The sequence below is a fragment of the Myiozetetes cayanensis genome, unplaced genomic scaffold, assembly GCF_022539395.1.
Source record: "Myiozetetes cayanensis isolate MyiCay16 unplaced genomic scaffold, myiCay2020 scf1, whole genome shotgun sequence".
NCBI lineage: Eukaryota > Metazoa > Chordata > Aves > Passeriformes > Tyrannidae > Myiozetetes > Myiozetetes cayanensis.
This window is the reverse complement of record NW_026086604.1, coordinates 89851992-89875545: the sequence shown is the minus strand read 5'-3', so window position 1 is coordinate 89875545 and position 23554 is coordinate 89851992. Positions and strand designations below refer to the sequence as shown.

The 23554-nt window shown below is 41.2% G+C and overlaps 1 protein-coding gene across 5 annotated transcripts in view; it reads right to left on the bottom strand.

Annotated features, from left to right (window-relative positions):
* RNF144B (ring finger protein 144B) overlaps positions 1-21521 on the bottom strand; it is a 58420-nt gene extending 36899 nt beyond the window's left edge. For 4 of the 5 annotated variants that reach the window (XR_007629386.1, XR_007629387.1, XR_007629388.1 and 1 more), the window contains exons 1-2: positions 21169-21518; positions 3435-3623 (exon numbers count right to left, since the gene is read on the bottom strand). Coding sequence is in view for 1 of the 5 variants with exons in the window: in XM_050319460.1 (XP_050175417.1) it covers positions 3435-3599 (165 nt within the window). In the remaining 4 variants the exon portion in view is untranslated. Of the gene's footprint in view, positions 1-3434; positions 3624-21168 lie in introns of all 5 variants that reach the window. The other variant, XR_007629389.1, reaches the window with a different exon arrangement.
* Between the last annotated feature and the right edge of the window lie 2033 nt (positions 21522-23554).

Sequence of the window (23554 nt, the reverse complement as noted above, 5' to 3'; positions counted from 1 at the left end):
GCTGGAGCTCCTTGGGGAAGGAAGAAGAGCAAATGTAGGAAATTTGATTAGAAATAAGTATAATATTCAAAATGTTATTTTGTCAGTGGATCAATCAGGATGTAATTAATATTAGTTTGCTTTGGATATAAATGCACCAACATACGGTAAGACTGTGATGGTGTGGTCAGACACAATGTATAATTATTTTATGTACATATGTAAGCACCGTGACCACCACAGAGGCGAAAATCTGTGTAGTTGCATATCCAAGGAAGAAAAAAATGCAATACAAGGTAAACACAAGAAGCACATCCCCCAAATATACAAGGATGAGTGGCAAGACAACAAACAAGACAAGCAGTATGAGGAACAGATGAGACCCCTTCCATTTTTTGGAATAGGACAAGTAGCATTAAACCGTGTAGCTTAAGCAATACATATATTGCTGAAGATAGGTATGTAAGAGAGTGCACCACAGCATGGCACTCTGCAAAGGCTTTATAGGTATAGGAAATGATCTGAATAATGTAAAGTACAGTCCTCTAAAACTTTTGCAGATAAAATATATCTCACATCCCTGCTCAACCCTCTTCAGAGACCAGCCTTGCATTCAAAACTAATATAAATCCAAACACAACGAAATCAAGTCATCAGGTACACTACAGCCGTTTCCAGATTCTTGGGATGTGTGAATGTGTGCTTTATCTCACATTCCAGTGGAGTCTTACAACAAGTGCAAAAAATGCTGAGAAATACAAAGCTGAGGCCTGTTCAGACCTGGCTGGGCTACCACTGTCAGATGGCAAGTATGTTCTGCAAACCATCTCCTTTTCCTGCTCAGAACAGAGAGAGTAAAAATGTTTATAGCTATTTGAAAAACTCCTGTATTACTAGCAACATTCCACCAAAATGCAAGCATACACCTTCTTAAACACAGTTTACTTACTTTGGCTAGAACACAGCTTTTACAAGGTATACTGTTTATTGCAAGAGTTTCTAAGCTGAAAACATAGCTGTACAAAATTCTAACTCATTCGAATGCCTTGGTTTTACAGGCCACAAATGAAAAGGAAATATAATCTCACCCCCTGCAGATATCTAAATAGTAACAACTTCCAGTTATTTCCACAGCCACAAATACTGTAGTGAAAAGTAATAATAGTTGCCGCATCATTGTTACTGTTAGGGAAAAAAAAAAAGGAACAGAATGAAAAATTAACAAAACTAATTGTTTCATCTCAGTGGAGCAGAACCCGTTATGTCCATGTCAAGTCTTTTTGTACTTCAAATATAATACTATTCTTGGATCTATAAAATTAACCTTAGTGATAGAAAATAAGAATAAGCTATACAAGCTGAAAGCATTGTTAGCCAAAAAACTGATATGGGCTCAATCCCATAGCTCACAGCTGGCACTCTTACCCCAACATCTGTCTTAAGGGTAGTGTGAAGGTATCTAGATGCCCTGGACATGAGTGCAAGGAAATTTAGGGCATGGCACAGCAGTGTACCTGCTGCAGGCTGTGCCCCGAGCAATCCCCATGCAAACCCCAACACCGAGGCACTTTGTGTCAAGCTGCTTCTGACACTGCTTTATGGAGGCTGCCCAAGCAAGCAACTCATATGGCCTCCCAGAAACTGCTCTGGATTCAAGACAGAAAGCCATATAGCCAGCTTAAAAGTTTCCAGAACCCCTCTTGTTACAGGATGCAAGTTCTATGTCTCTATTTCATCAGCGCAGACACGTCCATCAGGAGGACATTCAGACACAGACAACAACAGTCAGACAAAGGGTAGACATGGATCATAAGCACAGTCGAGACATATTACACCCACTGAAATAAATAGAGCACGTCTAAAGGCCTCTCCCAGCTGCATTCAGTGCTCACTCATGGCTGGCTCTCGGTTTAGACAAAGTCAGAGAAGTTTGCACAGATGGCAAACAACCCTGACTGCACTCTCCACATCACTGTCATGGCACACACGGAGAACCAAGCTCACAGCAGATGCTTTTCCTGCTACTGGCCAGATAAGGGGGTATGGATGGGGTGGAAGCTGTGGCTCCAACATGGAACAGGTGGGGACAGCAACAACTCCAAGCCATCACCAACCTCTCCCTTTGGCCAGTGTCCTGGAGGAGTAGAGTCCAGCTCTTCCTGGCACAGGCCTCAGCAACTCTCCTTTCTCCAAGGACAGAAGGATTACTCTGCCCAGCTAACACTGAGTTAATGTGCCATTAATGATATTAAATCGGAGACACTGAGTTCTTAGAGAAGAATGGGACCACTGTAAAAGTATCAGCTTCCTCATTATTTTTTTTTTTCCAATTTAAAGCAGTATGTTCATACCTACTCTTAAAACTTTTGTTACGAACAAAAATACAAAAATGTTTTGTTGAAGTCAGTAAGGGAAACAAACTTCATGAAGGTCAGGTTGAAATGCATATTAATCAATCTTACTCTAATTTCTTGAAGCACACAACTAGATTTTCATCCTATTTAAGGTACGCTGAATTCAGCGTAAGTGAAGCTAGCTTCACAAGTATCAAATTTCTTCTATGAGTTCAAACAACCAAGAACAAAACTTAAACATACTCGACTGATGGTTATCCACAATTTGTTGTTAAAAAAAATAAGGCCAAGTACATTTATTCAGGAGTTTAAAACAAACAAACAACAACAAACAAAAAAATAAAAACCAATATGCTCCAGTAACTTCTGACCTCTTACCAAAATCCATTAGTCAGGCACATCAAAGTCACTATCACCAGAGAAACTACACCCACTTTCACATGCTGACAAAGAGACCAGAAGACTGTTACTATCTGTAGGGCTTTTATCAGCTCACTCAGCCTCTGCCTTTATCATTTCCACCAGCTTTATTTGATCTGAATTCACAGGACAGAAAGTCTGTACTTACAACTATAGGCAATGCATGACCTGGGCAACATCTCTCCAGCACAGAGTGCAGAGAGGCAAAGGTTCAATAGGCCAAGGTTCATTTTTGTTTAGGTTTTTTGATTGTCCTTAAAAGTTAACTACAGAACTTTAAAGGTCTCTGAGAACTCAGAAGATGATAACAGGGTAAACAAAACCTCACAGCTATCCTACAATGTTTCAAGATTTTGCTTCAGAAAAAAATAAATACTGAGATTACATACAGACTGTGTCTGTTCTCCAACAATCTTAAAATGCATCTTTTTTCCAATTTATTACTGGGATTTATTTTTACTTGCTATGGAACCATCTGTTGGAGTTATGAATTTTCAAAAGCAGAATGACAGAGAAATCTTTTAAATAAGGCAAGACAGACTAACACCACATGCTCTTTGGAAAAGCATCCTCTGTCAGCATGGGTAACATATGCTTCTTGTACAAGACAAGCAATCCCACTTCACAGTTCTATCTTCCATTACCCTGCTTCTATAATGTAAAGGCACTGATAGATCTTACCGCTGTACAAAAGATGCAGCTGCATTCCTGAAGAGTGGTCATCTTATCCAGGGAATATTCACAGAGACATAGCTTGCAAGTGAGTAGAGGCTCCAGAGCTAGCTCTCCAGCTTCTGACTCATCAGCTGTCATGGTGTGAGGACAAGCCTTCCCAGGAGAGCCCATTCAGTCATTAATGGTCCACTCAGCCTGAAAAGAGAAATTGATAGCTGAAACATCACACAAGCCATGTAGTCAGTTCTATTGACCTGGGAATTTACATCTAAGACCCATAACAGTGCCACCACACCCAAATGTACTTCTTGACATCTTAGGGCCAGTTTCACACTTCAGGCCACTCAATATTTATAAAGAAGGTGACTGAGAGCCCACCTCCTCAAAAGACCTGAACTTGACTGAGTTCTCAGAGAACATTCATCTTGCTGGCACAAAACACTTCAGTCAGGTTACTTAACATCAAATTAAAGAAAAAAACAAACACAAACCAAAACTCACACAGATGGGGCATTACCCATATTACATGCAACAGGATAGTGGTCAGAGCCCTCACCAAAGTCCTAGGAGCAGGGAAATTATTTGGGAAAATAAATTGTTAATTAAAAAAATAAACTGATTCATATGTGCATGGATTTATATCACTGCCTTTTCAAATGAGTTTCACAGTCATTCCCCTCTTATCCCTATGGGATCCTTCAGTCTTCAATGCACCCACACAGTGCCAGGGGGTGTCTCTACTCAGACTCTCTATTTCAGCTGGTGGCTCAGGAGCTTTCCTAGGCAGTGCAAGACCAGAACAGATTCTCACTCTCCAGGCAAGTACTTCAAATATTCAGTCTGTAATGTGGTGGGTGGGTACCATACACTCCACTTTCTCCATTAGTTGTCTCTGAGATAGCAAGCTGGCAGTCTACTGCAAGATGGGTGGTGAAAACATAAGGAAAAGGTTTCAGATTGCATGTCCTACTTCATACAGGGCTGAAGCCTAAATACAAATGAGAATTTAATGAGCAGTTCTCTTTTCTGCTTTGCCTTGATGATGCCAGACAGTAGCTTTTGTGCATCCCACTCCCTGGCATCCAGCCCTTCTACTTCTTTCATAGGGCTCTTAGGCATCTAACTGAGGTTTGTGAACCAAGAACTGAGTGCACTAGCACTTTGACAGGGAGATGCTCAGAAGAGCCATGTTTTCACCACACATGTCACAGCAGCGCTTGGGGAAGAAATTCCTATTGTTTGATGAGCAACAAATGGAAATATCATGCTCAGATGTAATGTTTTATGGCCTAAGCATTTGAAAACACTGCACCATAATCATAAAAAATTTCAAGACCCTCATTCTTACACAGTAACACTGAAAAAGGAATTAAAAAGAATATCCTCAAGCTTAAGCTGAAACAATGCAAAGCACATTTGAAGATTTTATTCGCCTCAACATAGACAGTGGGGTTCACTGCAGCATTTAAGGCACAGGAAAATCTATTCCTGTCTCTAAGAGACTTGACCCAATTTTCACAGACCTGCTTCTGAACACATTTAGGTGGTGGCAAGACAAACTCCACACCTATTTGTTACAAGCAGAAATGTGGTGACCAGCTGTACACAGCTACTTGCAGCAGCATTAAGAGTGCATCTCCACTAAATCTAAAGAGTTGCATCACGAATGCAGATTGCCTGAACACAAAACCAATCAAGACCCATCCACGTGCCTGTCAGATTTGACATCTTATGAGACAAACAGGAGACTCAAGCCCTTTGGTTCACTTCTGCTGGTCTTCCCTGCAGTCCTGAGCGTCCTCGTGGCAGGGCTGTCAGGTCACATTTGGCAGCCGTGTCCCTGCAGCCGTTCTGTGGCTCCCAGAGCAGCCAGGCCAGCTGCAGATAGTCAGTGTGTATGTGACTTACTGACTTGCAGTATCTGCTGAATTCGTCCATAGAGGGAGAAATAATGAGGCTCATGGAGTTCAAGTGGTCTATGCACATGGAACCCTTCCCCACATCTTCCATCTCATAATCTGATGCACAGTCAAGCCCCATTCCCAGACCTGTCCCCTAAGCTGCATGACCTGTGCTCCCACAGTCTTCAGGAACACACTTTCCTTTCAACAGTCGTGCAACCACAACAAATCTGGGTCAGAGCACACTTACTCCTTTCTAATTTTTTCACTTTGAAGTTTTTTAGCCTAGCCTGTAAGAGAAGCCACCAGATTTGTACCTTGGGATGTCTTTGTTGCAAGCATCCAGTTTCAAGAGACACAAGAGTCATAGCCAACATTCTGGCAATCAAATTCCTGACCACAAATCCAAAGCAAACTCTCTATTTTATGGCTTGCTATCACTAGTTCAGAAATATGCCATTCCAACATTATTGTTGGTGCAGTCCTGGGACCTGCTGCCGTGATCCCCCCCCCCCAGTTTTTCCATAGAGCTGCAGAGCTGGAGCTCCAGCACAGCAAAAACCTTGGAAGGAAGCCTCCCTCTGAGTCAGGGACTACAATACTCTTCTGTAATTACTGCAAGGGGGTGGGGAGGAACACTGAGTCACTGGAAACGCTATGGTAGATCAAGAACTACCTGTTATTTAAACCTACGTGCTAGACATTATCTCAGTATTTAGGGGAATTTTAACATTTTTACTCAGGTTGCCTATCAGCATCATCCACATCTGTACAGTGAGCTACTCATTGCCACCCTGCACAGATCTGAGGTTTCTTCACTTACACGGTAAAAGGTAACAATGTTAAAAGGAGGGATGCACAAAAGGACAGGTAGGAATATTTCAGGATGTGGGAATGGATATAAAATGGATGCAGTTGTTTCCTAAGTCAGTGTTCTTTTTATAACCCAAAGGGTTATGACCCTGGATGCAGGCAGCATTAAGGCAGCTGTAGGAAGATTCAGGTGTACGACTGAGGTTTAGGGCTGAGGGCTAATTTTAGATGGCCTAAATCCAGGATTCAGTGCAACGACAACAACAGTGACAGTGAGAGCAGGCTCTTGATACACCACTCTGCTCTAGTAGCAACCACATGCCACAGTATAGGCAATATATAGGCTGTAGGGACTCATCATGACATCCCATTTTCATTATGATAATGCTTGTTTCTGAAGATTGTAGGTTAAATTCAGTTTTTCTCCCTGTCCCCCACACACTCATCCTTCCCTCACACCAGGATTCTAGAGCAGGGCTGAGGTTCTCCTTAAAACAGGCAGAGCACCCCATGGAAATCTCCAGCAGACAATACCAAGCAAACTTGGCAGACCAGAGGATCCAGTCCCCAGACAGGCCAGGCTCACCTCACCACAGCCTCAATAACCCCATCGGAGCTCATCAAATGGAGCAAACAGAATCAGAGGCATGGAGACAGCTCCATGTCCTGCCTGCTCAGTCGCTGAAGGAGAAACACCATGGCTATCAGGAACAAAACTCACTCCATACTCCCTGAGAGGCCAGCTTGTCCATAAGCAGTTCACTGGATCAGGATGGCACAGGCAAAGCCATCCTGTTAGCACTGAAAGCCTGCCTATCCAGGGGAGAGTGGATGTACGGCCTTCTTGGCCTGCTCCTTTTCCCAGAGCAACCCAACCCACTGGTCTCTGTGTCTGCCCAGCAGAATTGGGACTTCTGCTACTGCTGCCAAGGGACACATGCAGGGGGAAGAGTTAAGGGTTATGGAGAAGGGTAGTTCCATCCAGCAGCAACTGGGCTCTGAAATCAGATATGCAGAGGAAGTTCATTCTCATTTTCAGATCGCAATAGAAAAAATGGGGAGAGAAAGATGCACGGTTTCCTCCAGTTCTCACCCTCTACTGCTTCTCCTGCTCTTTACCAACACTTCAAGATGACTGTCCTCCCCAGAGCTCTCAGATTATCTCCTCAACTTTACCAGCCTGGCAGAATTCACTTTTCCATGTGCTTCAAAGAAGCCATGAAGTTCTACCTCTGTAGTTTTAGGGCTTTCACTTTGCTACGTTTAGTCCCACAGACTGTCATTAGTTAATTATACATCCATCAGTTCTCTTTACAGTGGATTAAAATTCCTATTGTAATTACAAGTGCGTTGCCTATAGGTTAGGCTGAAAATAAACCATCTTCAGTTAATGTGTTGTGCAGGGGAAGAGGGAGTCACTGAAGAATGAGTTGGAGACAAAGAGGAAAAGACCATTCCATATTTGATTATATCAATAAAAGTGTCCTGAAATGAAGGCAAATGGGAAGTCTCTGAAAAACAATGGAATCTCAAATAAATAAAATACATTTTCAAGCACTTCCTTTTCATGCTTACAAACACAAATGACCCACTTAAGTTAGCATCCCAAGCAAATCAAGAAACGTGTCACTGCAACTGTAATGCAATCTCTAATTGGTCACAAAAACCTCTCCTGTACAGAAACACAGGCTCCACGAGACGTTGTAGAATACAGATAAACACATTTCAAGGACATCCTAACTCAGAGAATCCTGTACCAGCATAAATCAGTGGCAAGGAAGGGTCAAACGTGCCCAGTGTGCACGTAAACACTCAGGACCTTTCAAGATCCACTTTTTTTACATACTTCTATCAGTCGTGTACATGCACAGAAACACAGATCATGCTCCTTTATTCATTGCACAGGATTTCCAGGAAACTGGACATCTTTCCTCAAATTGTATGCTACCTGCCTCATAAGAGGACTCATACTTCCCTGGCTCTGACGTTAATGGTATTGATGCCACAGGATAAGGCAGGACCAGAAAGTCTGAGTGAATGTGAGTGAGCTATATGGGGTCAGCCCTAGGAGGGCATAAACTGCACAGTCACCAGGACCACAGTTTGCCAAGTGCTCAGACCTGCCAACATTCCCTTTGCATTTGTCTGCCTGTGGACACTTTTGCTTTGTCTTTTGGGAGGTGACAAAGCTTTGTGCTTTCACATAGCACTGAAACATCTCAACACTATCTGTAAACAAGGAAACATTAGAGTGTGCTCAAAGGAAAAAGGGCTGAGTACAAGCAGAAACACTCACATGAAAGCAGTGGAGATTTTGAATGAAATATGAAAAACAGAACAAAAGCACTGGAAGAAGGAATACAGAACTCGTATGCCTTCAGGACCCCCTGATATCGCAGTGTCTGATGTCTAGCCTTGAAAATTACTTCCTAACAGCAAATATCTGCTGTGCCTGCTTCTAGGAAGGTACCCTTTGAAATCCTGGCATTGGTGTCCTGAGTGGAAACTACTGATTCCCTGAAATGGGAGTGAGAGAGCAGCTGGGTGGGTGTCTGGCAGACAGCCAAGATCAAGCCATCACAGTTCCACTGAGGTGTCAAAAATCAATGCAAGCTAGGGTTGAAACTTTCCCTGCAAGCATGAATTGTAAGGTAACATCCTTGTTGCAGTCACACAAAGGCTCATTTGAGTCCGCCCAGCTGGCTCAAACCAAGGCTACTATCAAAGAACAGAGGTTACTCTGTATTTGGGATAGAGCAAACAAGCCAGGCAGTCTCATGAGCTGCAACATCAGAAGGACATTGTCCATGTGCCTGCAATCAACTCACTGTATTTAGCTAAAAAAATGTGTCTGTGTGTGACTTTTACTATTTAGAAACATCACATAGAATCATTAAAGCTTTCTACTCTGAAGCTGAAGGAGAATGAATGGATTTTGCTCAGTACCATAAGTCATCCTTTCATTTGTCACCTGCTACATCCAATTGGAACAACAGAGCTCTTAGAGAAGCTACTTCAAGTCTTGTGTTTACAAACAATCCTGATTAACTTAGTCAAGCTGTATGTTTTTAGCTGCAATCAGAGTTTAAAGGAAGCCAAGAAAGGTACAAATATGAGGCACATTTTTCCAGGAAACATTAATGGAACAAAAATGGTCCTTTATGTGTTTTCCGCGGGCTGGAACGAACCTGAGTCTGTTCTGTGGGCAGGGTGAGACCTGACAGGCCCCTCTGCCCCAGCACATCCTACACTTGTCATAAGCCAGCACCCAGGCATGTGGACTTGCATCCATATGATGGGATTGTAAAGAGGTCTAAGGACACGTGGCTCTAATACATGGCACAGCACTTCCCCATTTTACAAAAAACATTTTGGTATCAAACTCACAGCACCTGTGCTACACTCCTATTTAGTGTACCAGCTTTACTGAACCTTCTTGAAGAATCATTTGCAAGCACAGCAAGTAATTCTTTCTCATGCCCTAGAGATTTTCAAAGTACTCCACCCATTATGAAATTACTTCAGTGCCCTACAAAGACCTGTTTTGGCATTGTTCAGCTCAGGATTCTGTTTTTTCCTGTAACTAAGGTTCCCTCCTCAAAAAATAAAATAGGAAAAGAAAACTACTTGAAAAATATGAGTGTTAAAAAACAATGCTAAAAACCAGGCCCTTGGAGAAGAAGAGCAATTATAGAAAGATTTAAAAATGTAACAGAGTGGAATTAAGATAATGGGGTCATATCACAAGACATACACTGAGCTACGAAATTAGGACATGTGTCAGAAACCCACATTTCTATCCATTTCAGCAAAACCCTATCATTACCGGTTTTGGTTACAAGTCCTTAGCTGTCCCAACTCTCTCAAGATAATGTTATTCAAAATTCACTTTTTTAAAGTTTGCTTTTTTAAACTCAGCAGATCTACACAAAGAATTAGTCTGAATCAAGTGCATTAGTGCTTCTGTGGTCCAACAGACAGACCACTAAACCACAATGCTTTAATTAAAATTTTTGATATGCACTGCCTACACAGAGTTACCTATCTATTCCATACAACATTACTTATCAGGCAGTGATTCAGTTAGGCTGTAAAACACATGATTAAAGCTCCAATTTCTGAAAGCCTTCATCTTCAAGAAGGACATTTAATCATATGTTTAAGTGCTGCTGTGTGTCAAAGCCTGAACGTTCTGCTTTATTGCAATGAGATTATAAACAAGTTAAACAAGTACTTGGATTTTTCTGAAATCATGGTCTCAAAAAAACCAACCAGATCTACAAGTGGAAGGTTTCATTTTAAATACATTTTTAATATATTCAGAATTACTGTATTACATCTGTGCCTTAATACAGCAAGCACTTGATTATATGCATGTACAAGGAAAACCCATTTCTGGATTACCATGATATGCTACCAAGCTGAAGCATTAGAGAGAATGAAAGTATTTCAATATCTGTTCTCTTTGAGAAGGGCTTAAGAAAAGTCAGATGTATAATATTTCATGACAGACTTCTGCACTGTAAAATTTTTATTGCCAGAAAACTTGTTTACAGAACAAGTAAATGTTCTTTCTGGTACACGAGAACACACCAAAGGCAATTTCTCTCACTTGTTTTCATTGGAATGCCTGGGAAAAAAAATAAACCTTGAGCTGCTGTTCAAGAATCAGTAGCTATATGGAGTATTTTCATATCATGCTAGCAACCAAAAAATAAATAAATCAAATGCTTTTAAAATAACGTAGTGAGTGGGAAGCCTCCTGCATACAAAAGAAATGTTAAGGGACAGACTATGGTAATTAAGAACATCATCCAGCTTCCTGCTAAGAATTTTTATTCCAGTACTTCAGGATGCTTAAAGTACACATTGAACAACTTCCTAAATATCACATGCACCCAGTAATTTCAAAACGTTTTAGTAAATCAAAAGGTCATTAAGGCACATACATATCAGTCTCCACAAGTCTTTAAGAGTACAGGTAACATCTCTACTGTACTGTAATAATTTTGAGATTTTAGAACACCGGTTCTTCCCAGTAATTTCTAGGGACCCTACATCAATATGTCCTCAGGGAGGTTTGTTTCGGGTTTTTTGTTTTGTTTTGTTGTTGGGTTTTTTGGTGGATTTTTGTTTTGTTTTCTTTGGTTTGTTTGTTTGTTTGTTTGTTGGAAGAAGACCATGGATATTAACTGAATATAACAAACCACTTTTTTTTTTCCAAAACAAATGTGACTCTGCAGTTGTGGGAATCCTTTATGTATTTCCTTGCACTACTGCTTTAGAATAAGTGAGGGGAGGGAAAGTGGGATTTTCCCCCGTCCATTCCTAAAAAAATCAGGAGTCCAAGAAAATGGAATCTAAAAGCAAATGGTGAAATAAAGGCTACTCCAAGCTGACAGGTAACTAGGAAAAGCACTTTCTGATCACTTAAAGAAGAAAACACAGAAACTGACAGAGAAAAATGCAACCTGTCACTAAACTGACGTGCATAATCCAAACAGGGCCTTCAGCTCTTTTCAGTACTGACAGGAGCCACACAATGACAATATTCATTGAATCCATGAGGATGGGAATAAGCCCTTCTGCATGGGCTGTGGTGAGATCATCGTATCAGAGAAGCCACCACCTTCACTCAGTTCAAAGTTCATATCAAACTTCAGGATACAGCTCTATCAACACTGGCAGGCTGGAAAGCTACAGCTTCCTGCACCAGATTTACAGGATATGAGTCCTGGGCAGGCCTGTGGGCATCAGTCTTGGAGTGACCCAGATGTATCAAACTTACTATGCCTGAGTAGTGTGATGGTACCAGCCACAGGCACAGGCTATGGTGACACATCTAGTCCCACAGGAGGTCAATAGCAGGAATTCTCCTGAGCTTTTATGTTCACCCTGGTCACAGTGCTAAGCAAAGTTGATCAGGACAAAATGCAATGCAGTAGACAAAGTGCAGTCAGATGACAGAACTTCAATGTTTTGGCATCAAACATTTCCAAATATTTCCAAAACACATTCAAACAACAAAATTACGCTAAGTGGAATTCCAAGTGTTGGTTACCATGTCTAAGATTAAACTCTAAAGCTTTTCTAAGTAACATCCCCCATTCTTAATGACACTATGCAACACCTCATAATGCTAAGGTACAAGGAATTCTACCCAAACTAGTTTGGTGCACTTTAACTTTAACATCCTGTTGACAAGATTACCACTATTAAATAAAAGCACATTCTTCAAGACATTAATGACAAAATGATACGTCTTCCTTTCTGATCACATGAAGGCTTTTGGTAACTGTAGTATTTACTGAGTAACAGGAATTGAGCTTTCGGGAGGTCAAATGGGTTGATGATTTGGCTGACTGTCCCAGCTGAAACAGGAATAGGAAGTCAGATGTAACAATTTGCCTTTGACACAGAAAAAATGTTTATTTTTGTTAATCGGATAACAAAACCTTGGGACACGCTAAATCCTTGAGCTGGAATGTTTACAGTTTAGATAGGGTGTGTTCAGAAGATATTTGTGACATTGGCCTGTTTTAACATCAAGGATTTTTAGAAGATGTTTGTAAACACACATTGTTAAAGTGAAAGCAATGCAACTTAATTTGACAGAGGTACCAGCTTTATCTGAGTGTTCATAGTGTTCACTTTTCTAACAAGAAACTAATTGGGCTGTCAGGGTCCTCTATCTGGAGACAGCCAAAGCCGTGTCTGGAGCAAGCAGAGTCCTGATTGCAAGGCAAGCAGGTCAGGGCAAATGGAGACATGACACAAAGTCCGGCCTCAAAAGGGACAGCAAGAAACTTCTTAGGGCCAAGAGAAGCGTGCAAAGTTTGCCAGAAGCAAAGGAACAACTCAGCTGACTGCAACAATGAAACTGAACCATAACTGAATTCTGCAAAATGTACTGAAAGACACCTATGGAAAAAAATTAACCTGTGTTTATTTTTAGCAGGGGTGATCTGAGAAATGCTTTTTTCAGTGCTTGCGGTAAGATGACACTTTTAACATCTCTGCCATTTCGTTTTGTCAGGCCACAAAACCTGCAAACTTGCAAGAATATGGTCCTGCAGTCTCTGCTCACCACAAGCATTGAAAAGAACTTTCGCTCAAATTTAGATTTACATCAACAGATATCACAGAATAAGTTAATTTTCATTTTATAGCAATTTCTGTATGATTGCTCAGTGAACAAAAGTAATGCATAAAATGTTTTAGTTTGCCCCTATCTAATCTTACAGTAAAATATGCTGCTCATTATTATAGAATAAATACGCTACTCGAGGTAATCAAGATAAAACAGTTAAAACATTAAAAACTGTCCTTGATCCAAATACATCTCAACGACTTTGAAAGCTGGCGGAACACACTACCCAGTGATAACTTTCAAGTCTTAGTTACAAGGACATTCAGTGAATTGAAGACTAAGAGTCAAATCTCATGATTAGACCTTGGGGAAACCAATCCCTAATATGAGTATTTGCCATTAAGAAAACAATGTGAATAGCTACTGACTATACTGAAATTTTACAAGAAACAATACAGTCACCAAGAAACAATAGTAGAGGTTTGGACCTGGACATGAGGCTGTTTTGAAACTAAACACATGCATTCACTGAAGTAATTGCTACTACTGCTTTTCACAACTGGTAATTAAACCAATCAGAGTGTACTCCTAAACCACTCCTCTGCCAGTTCCTGAACGAGCCCTACCAAAGTCAACTGGAGATGAGAAAAGGACAGAGCACCAAATGTGCTTCAGCTCTGGCCAGATCTGCAAAAGTGAAAACGAGAAGAAAACTCCAGTAACAATCCACTGACTGAGCTTCTGTCTGCTTGTCCTCTCAGTATCCACATTTCCTCTTCCTCTTTCCCAGCCCACACATGGGAAGAGGAATGAGCCCAGCATGCTGGGAAACAGCTCCTGGGAGTTCTGCTTCAGGTGCTTTCTTCCATGTTGCCTACTGCCCCAGTGTGAATGAGACCCATGCACCCGCTCCATCAGTCAGGATGTGAATTTGGGGCACCTCTGACCTCTGATACATGCTCCTGAACATATAGGCCTCATGTACAGGCTACTGAACAGAAGTCACAAACTATGCTGGAATAACAATAATAGCTTCAACTAAAATTGGTCTTAAACTCTTGACTGTAACAGCCATGCATTTTTAAAACAACTGTATATTCCCACTTCTATAAATAAACATTTTTAACAGAACATGATTTATTTTGCTCTGCATTTTATTAACTACATGAGACAAATATTAATTTTTTTGAACTTGAGTAAAAAAAGCTTGCAGCAGTTTGACTGGTGACACTGTCTATCACACAACACAATGTTGTCCCACTGCTGCCCTGCTCTTTCCCACATTATTTTCCACATCCACCTTCTGTCTCCATGTTTCAGGCTTTTAGCATTCAAAGGAAGATTTTTGCCCGTACTATGTCAAGCACAGGGAATGCAGTTAGTTTCTCACAGTCTCAAAGCAGCTACTTAGAAATCCAGATGTTAGTACAAGACATATAATAAATCAGAAATGTCCACCAGTTAGAGGTTTGCATTCACCATTCCCTCACTTCAATTCCAAATTTCAACCTTCATTACAGAAATAATTACAAGGGAGAACAGCAACCTATAAACATACAAGTGCCTCAGTATCTGGTAACAACTGGCTACTGCCTACATGATCTTAGCCATGTAGGCTAAGTCGTGCCAACGGGACTCCTCCCAATGGTTTCAATGGACCTGCTTATGTGTGCAAAGATAAACAACTAGGAGCAGTTGAAAGAAGCTGCCCCACCTCCCAAACCCTCAGAAAAAGGAGTATGTAGAACAGAGCACTGAAAGATCTCATAGACTTATTATACTGTAAGATGACGATCTTAGAGAAACCTTTCTAAAAACACCTTTCTGCTAGCTGGTCTTTTAACTATAACTGTGACAACTAATGCTCTCCAATAGGCATTTTGTCCTCATTGTTGCAGAACTAGGAAAAAGGGCAAGAATTCTTGACTTTTTCTCAACTCCTCTCCCCACGAGTTCATGTTCACTTCATTTATTGTTCCATCCTCCCAAAATGTGGAAAGCTAAGTCAACAAGGGGGTTGAAATTGGTCAAGCCATGAACACTGCTTGGGTGTTTGCAATAAAAACACAACCAATCCAAAAAATACATGTCCTTAAAGTAGTATTGGCTAAATTATATATTTATGTGGCTTCTACTTCACTCCAGGCAAATGGCATGATTGCTCTTCCCACACATTCTCTCTGGAGACTGCGATGAAGAATCCTCACCACCCAACCCATCGGTGCAACTGTGAAGAGGTCAGGAGGGTGCAAGATTGCATCTTCTCCATTGTGTAAAACTCCAGCAAGCAAGGTATTGCTGGCCCCATGGATGTTATCTTAGACCGCAGAATGGGTAAACCCTATGGGGAAGCGTGCCAGGATCAGTGGTTAGCAGAGTGCCTGCTGCTGTGACTGTGTCTTTGTAATCATTTTTTTTTATTTGAAAAGGGGAAGACCAGCTTGTACTCCTTCATCATCTCCCCATCCTCCATCAGAATGCTTCAAAAACTAAGCACAGATAGAACACATGAACTTTCCCATCTACTGCTCAGACACAACCAGTGCCAGTCTGTGTGTCACTGCTTCTACTTAATTCTGGAATTTTCTTTGCGTGCAAATGATTAGCCTGTGCACTTCATGTTATGAAATGTGCTTTTCCTTCTATGTACATAGGGGTTTAGAGCATGCAGTTTTGAATGATTTGCAGCTATGTATGCATGTGCAAAGAATTCTCCCCTAAGCCACAGCAAAACATAGTACATAAAAGTGTAAGTAGAAGTAGTCTTGAAGGAATTATTTCAGTCCCTGAACACAGAGATACAGCTCTTCTGTTGCAATGATTTTTCCATTTGCAAACTTATAGGGCACATAAATGTTTTCATATCTGCATGTTTCATTCCTGGCTATCTGAAAATACCATAGTTTTTAAAACCAAATATGACTGTCTTCAAAGCTTCTGTCAGATAACCAGACAGTATCCACTCCTTGAGTAATGATTCATGTCTTACACTTTCTCTCCTCTCCTCATTATTACAACAAAGCAAAAGGCAGAAAACCTTGCAACAGACACAAATACTGACAGTCTCAATTAAAGGGGAGAAACATGAGCATGATAGAAAAATGGTATTTTTTTTCTTTCTAATAAAAAGTAATTCTTTACTCTGTCTCCTAATCTGCATACGGACAAACTAGAGAAGTGGCTCCATGAGAGGTTACTGAAGTTCAACAAGTCCAAGAGCAAGGTGCTGCACATGGGTGAGGGCAGTGCCAGATATGAGTACAGAGTGTGAGAAGAACTCATTGACATCAGCTCTTGGGGATTCTTGTGGATGAAAAGCTGGACCTAAACCAACAGTGTGTGCTTGCAGTTCAGAAGGCCAATTGCATCCTGGGCTGCATCAAAAGAGGGGTGGCCAGTAGATCAAAAGAGGTGATTCTGCCCCTGTACCCAGCTCTCACGAGACCCCACCTGGAGTACTGCATTCAGCTCTGGGGTACTCAGCACAGGCAGACATGGACCTATTAGGGCAGGTCCAGAGGAGGGCCACAAAGAAGATCAGAGAGCTGGAACAACTCTCCTGTGAAGACAGGCTGAAAGAGCTGAGTTCAGCCTGGGAAAGGGAAGGCTCCAGGGAAACCTCATTGTGACCTTCCAGTACCTAAAGGGGGCCTGTAAAAAGAGGGAAAATATTTTTCGCATGGGCAGATAGTGATAGGACAAGGGAAAATAGTTTTAAACTAGTAGAGATTTACATTAGATGTTAGGAAAAAATTCTTTACTCAGAGGGCAGCGCAGCACTGGAGAGATTGCCCAGAAAATTTGTGAATGCCCCTTCCCTGGGAATGTTCAGGGCTGGGTTGGATGGGGCTTTGAGCAACCCGGTCTAGTGGAAGGTATCTCTGCCCATGGCAGGGACACTGGACCTAGACAGTCTTTAAGGTCCCTTCCAACCCATGCCATTCCATAATTCTATGATCCTGTCTCTCCTTGCAACAAAAAGCACGTATAATAACTCCCCAGGATGCCTGTGTCTACAAGAAGATCTAGTCCACAGGAAGAAGCTCCATGTAGGGAGTGCATGAACCCTCACACACCAGCTTGACTTTTCCACAGTAACGGGCTGGCTATAGTTTTCATGAACAGCCCATCTTGACTTTACAGTCTTCACTGATAACAGATCCAGACCAGCACCAAAAAAATACACCTTATCAAGTCCCAGTTCTGTAAGTTCTACTCTAACTCACCCAATTGCCCTTATTTATGGTCTTTGAAGTCTGTCAGACAGGTACAGAATTTCTCATTAGGTTTTATGTAAGTATAATTTAATTTGGCTACAGCATGTGTGGGACTGCCTTAGTTCAGAGAGGTTATCCATTCTGTAGCAAAAGCCAGATTCACATGTCCCAAATCACTGTGCCTGGTGCTGGCTGGCTTTGGGATTCCAGAGATGTTGACTCACTCAGAAACCCAAGGGCACAAGGACATTCATAGGTTCCACAGTTAGTTAGGCCAAACTCCACCAAAGCAGAAATTGTACTTGCAGGAACCAAGGACATTCAAACAATCAAGTAGGCTGATGACATTACTAAATATGGATTCTGGGTTTCCCCTTGAAGGCTGAGAAGATTCCCCTAAAGATACGGTAAAAGTCCACTCAGATCTTGGGCAACTCATGACATTTTTTCATTACTATAATAGAATAAAAGGAACAAGAAATGGGAAACACAGGTATCATTGTGCACATGCATCAACACATACAAAGGGATCTAGAAAGTTCCAGTAACAAAATATTTTTTGTATAGCTACATTTTTCATTTGAAAATGTGTTTGCAGTGCAGTTAATCTAGTCATGTTCTCAAGCCTAGAAATTTCTCCTTGGCACCTCTGTTCCTCCTTGGAAGACTAGGAGTGGGAGAAGTCCTACTTCAGCAAGAAGGGAAGGATGAGGTCCTTTGCAATTCAAGATACTATCTATTTTTTTTTTTAAAAGTGTTTTAGTATCTCTGCTAGCAGTGATCTGCTTTGTGAATGTAATGCCCACTCAGTTGCCACTGAGCCGAAACCATTTAAAAGAGGCACAGTAAAAGATTACTGAACACTATTTTCTTACTGATCAGCACAAAGTTTACATTCTGTAAATGTTTGTCCAAGACTGGGTAAATTTGCAGTGTACAATGGCCCTCAGACCCGTGCTTCTGTCAAGTGAGAAGGCTCATAGTCTCGCATTGGAGCTCAGCTGTGCTTCAGCAGACATACAAAATGCTAGAGGCTGAGCTTAGTATCACTGCTATCTTTACCTTTGGATCTGTTCCTTTTTGTTTTGTTCAATGTTTCTCTTTGCAAACAAAAAGAAGATTAATTTTAACATGGAATGAATGTGAGGTTATTCCTGGCTGTTGGGTAATGGGGAGAATTTTTAAAGGGCATTACACAGGGCTGCACTTTGGCATGGAGAAGCCAGAGGGAGAGGAGGGAACTGTATTCACCTCCAGGGGAGCATCCAGAAGAAGAGCTCATATCCACAGCCACTTTCAGCCTCATGAAGCTAAAGGCAGTGTCTGCTTTAGGGTATGCAAGGAGGTCCGATGGGCTCAGTTCACAGTGACACTGGCAGCCTGCCACAGTATTTTGTTCACATGTACCTGTGATATCCACGAGCCCAGAGCTGTAATTATGGTCTCAGATATCACAGTACTACTAGCCCAGGAGATATTTACGGATCTGGAATATACAATCTATAGACACTGTGTAGTTTCAGGCACATTCAAGAAAACTCCCCTCTCAAGAAGAGGGACAGCAAGCCTATAACAATTCTTTTGAGCTGTATCAAAGCAATACACTCCACTGGATCCCACCACCAAAAGTCACTGAAAAGTCTGGGCACGGTGAACTGCAGGCATAGGGCTCAGATGCACACCATAGGTATTATCAGAGGCATAATAATGAACTGCAAACTGGTTAAGCATTAGCAATGCTTGTTTTCCTATGAAGTGACTTGCTGCTTCTCATAGTTGTATTTTAAACTTACAATGATAATAAGGACAAATACATATTTTCCTTCTCCACCAGAAGGGAAAGGCCAGACAACCACTTCCACACTATTCATTTATTTCTACAAAGCTTACGAAGCATTTAGAGAATACAGTGTAATCCAAGAACCGAGCTAGAGAAGAACAACTCAATATTGTTTGCTACTTACATTACTAACTTTTGCCCCAACGTATACTATCACATAAACAAAATCGCCAAAATGTCACCATTTGTGGGAAAGAAGCCCATGACCAGAAGTGAGGTGCATGCAGAATGTATTTCAGCATAGGGAACAGAAACTATACCAGGTTGCCAACTGCTATTCTCACGTGAAGCCTAGGGAGGTTTCTGTGTCCTTGTATGAGTAGAGAGGACTTTGTGTTAAGTATCTCCATCAGATAGTAAGATGCACTGGAGAAAAGGAATCTGATTCTCATCATACTGGTTTAGCTCTGGAACAGCTCTGGTTTGTTTTGAAAGAATACTCCCACTTTACCACAGTTTTAGGCACTCTGCAAACACACGCTTCTCAATCTAAAGCATCACTTCCAGCAGTATAACTGCAGCCATCCCCTTGTCAATGTGCTGTGCTTTCTCCAACATAGCTTATGTTCATTGAGGGAAGAGTTTCAACTGCTTTCATGCTATGGCAACAAGCCAGACACCCACTCACATTCAGGCACAGACAAGTCCTATGCAGGACAAGAATCAGGACAATATATTTGTATTGAAAAATATTTAAGGACAGGGCTTTGAAATTTCTGCTTCCATAAATATTGGAATCCCAAATCCAGTGCCTGCCCTTAACTGAGACCACTTGCCCTTCAGGCTGAGGGTAGCCAAACATATCATGTTCCTTTGCCTGCTCACAGTCAGTTGGAAAGCTGCATGGGGTATTTCAGTCACGGCCTGTCTCTCTGCTAAAATTTACTTCTTAAAAGCATTCGGTGTCTATTTACCAAGAGGATGGGAAGTCACCCTGCAGTGCTTCCTTAACTATAGTAATTCTAAATATTTTACAACTTCCAGTGCTCTGTAAAGGAAGATATTTGATTTTCCTCTATACAGTTAGGAAGCAGAGTGCTTTGTATTACAGAAAATACAGAGCTTTATAATAAACTAGACTGAAACATGTTCATTACCAAAGCAGCTTTGCACTGAGAAAGTCTTACGATGAGAAAGCATTGGAAACATACAGTAAATGCAATTGTCTATCTTTAGTGTAAAAAAGAATTTAAAAATGCAAATTAGACAACAAAAGTATTGTATATTTTGTATGTGCTTACATAAACCAAATAACCCTAAACCCTGAGAAGATTAGAAGTGTATGTTAACACTTACAATACAGATCAACATATTTTTTCCTCCCTGATACCAGCTGTATGAGACTGTGGCAGAAGAAATGCCTTTAGACCAGGAGGAAACCTCTGTGTTTTAAACTCAGGCTTCCTCTAGGTTAATGAGGTGGGGTTTTTTTCAGTATGAAAGGAGTTCTTGTATTTAAACTAAAACATACTGACAGTATGACATTTTAGCAACTGCCTTCCACAAGATATATCCTAATACTGCAGCATTTTCAAACACTTCACACAGATATTTCTTTAAAAGTTACACTGACAAAAGTAATTTCACCCTTCTAGGGAGTACTTGATCTACATTTATTTTCTGTGCCTTTAATAGTTACAACTCCACGATTTCTTTTTGCTCTAAGCACCACACAGTCTGATTTTAGCCAAACCACAAATAATATTTATTTTAGCTCTTCAATCATTCTAGTCCTTACTTTTTTTTTCTTTTTTCTTTTTTTTTAAAAAAATCCCCTTTTCTGCTTTCTTCCATTAGAAGCAAATGCTGGCTTTCTGTTCTTTTAGGGTGTCCTTTGCTTTTAAGGAAAAAATAGACAGAAAGCTGTATTCCAACATACCTTGAAAGGAGAGTAGCATTCACTGCCAGCTGTGTGACTTCTCAGTAGCTGCACTCAGATTCCAGCATTCCCAAGAACCACGGTGTCACAAACCCCTGAAGCTTGCAATGAGGAGCAGAGGCAGATTGCTCTCACACGCCCTTCCTCTTCTCTGGGTATCTGACAGCTGTACACTTTTTAGGACTGCACCAGGACTTGTCTCCCAGCCCCTTTGCCACTCTGATAAATCATCCCCTCCCTGCTATTAGAGCATGCTGCCATTATATCTTAAAAGCACGTCACAGCTTGTATGCAGTAGCTGTGGGAAAGCTGCATTTATTTATACAGGAAGCTTGAGTGCAGCACTTCCTACTTCCCATCCGAGACTCAATTCAACTGCAGGTGATTACTTAAACCCTGTCAGCCAGCCAGTGCACACCCTACGTCCTGATTTGGATATCTGTGCTGCTTTTAATCACAACTCCCATCAGAGCTCTGAGAAGGTAAAACTGAAAGGAGCAAGGCATTAGATGTGACACTCATTAAAAAACCCTCCCAAATTAACCTGTTTTAGGATAGCAGTTTGCATAGCAGCTGCCCTACTGGCAGATGATGTCTGAAATATTTCTGGGTTCTGCTTGTGAAAAATGTCATTTAAAGAAAAGTGATTTCTTCATATTGGAGGGGAACAGAGCAAAAAATATAACTCACAAGTCAAGTATCAGTGTAATTTCTAATTTGAATGCTTAATTCTGTCCATACTAAAATCTCACTCTTTAAGTCGGGCTTGTGTGAAAGAGGGGCTGGGAATCCTGCAGTTCTGTACTCCAAACATAAGGGTGTGATTCACAGCAGCTGAGCAGCAGAAGGTGTTATTGTGACACGACATCAAACCCTCAAGAACTTTTTCTGCTGTAGGAAATGCACCACACCTACAGATAAGAAGTACAGACAGATCAGAGTGCAGGGTGTGCAGAAAAATAGAGGGGGGGGGGAAGCACAGATGCTAATCTATAATTTTCTCTTTATGATGAAATAGGTTTACTTTGTAGTTCATGCAATTATTGCGGGTGTTTTGCCTTCAGTACTTTGATATATAAGCATTTCTTCCAGAGTGTATAGAAGCTCACATTTGAACAGCAAAGAGACAATATCTCAAGGAGTAGAGTGGTGAGTGAGTGAGGATGAGAAAAATCAAGTCATTCATGCAGGTGTAGGGAAAATGGTAGGGCAGTAGGTTCAGAAGTAGAGCAGGGCAGCAGCCCATAGCAGAGTAGCAAAAATAATATCTGGTTTGATATTTACTCCTTGCTGGCACAATAAAACAAAACCAAGCTTCACTAAAGTAGCCTCCAACAGTCAAGAGATAGAACTGCAAAAAAAGGTTAATCATCTTTCCTTCAGATAAATGATGAGGCAAGCTTATATCTAGGGGGGCTGTTCTTTTGAACTATGAAAACTAGATTAGTACATTAAAATGCAGACCAATTCTGGAAACATCGGCTACAAACATCCCATGATATTTTTATCCCATTTCTTACTAGGTATATCCATGCACGAAGGTTAAAATGTGATTGCACAAATGTGCAAAACTGCTTACAGCAAAATTAATTTCCCTTAAACATCGCAAAATTGGTGAGAAATATTATTAATATTTCCCAAGAGATTTAATTATCTGGAAACGTTAAGATGTGCTCATTCCAAGCACTCCACTTCTTCGGTATCAAATCCTAAACTGTGGTCCCAGGATTTCCATGTAGGACAATCACTTACTGATGTTCTGTGAACAGCTGGCTATACCTCTGCTTCCATCTTCTCTTCTGTATTTGTCCTTACTTCTGAGCTTATCCGGGATCTCCACAGCAAAGAGGAGCTGAAGGTGACGTGACACTGCTCAAGAGCTCGGGCTATAAGGACTTGAGATGATCAATACTGATGGTTCTTTTCATTGCCATCACCAGAAGATGTGAGCTGGACTGTTACAAGCTCCTCTGTCAAAATGATTTCTCTTCCAGCTCTACCTCGAGCCCAGGTACTTCACAGTTTCACAGAGGTATATCTTTTTTAGAAGTTAATTTTGTGAAGTGTTATGAGCCATGCTAGTATTGCTACCCAGCTCAAATCCCTGAATCTCTTAACCCAGATCGACTGGGTTCCTTTTGGAGCCAACAAATAAAAAAAGTACAACTTCAGAATGTCACACAGTGCCAGACAAGGCACAAGCTAAGTCTTCCCCATTTGCTCTCTTCTTCAGTAGCAGTGACATAAAGCACAAAACTGAGAGAGTCCAATTAATTTTCTTTGGACACTCTCAACTGAAGCCTTTATATCTCCAGGGCTGGGGGAATGGCTGAGCCTTGGACACAATACATACCAAAATGCAACATCACCAGAAACTTTTAGTTGA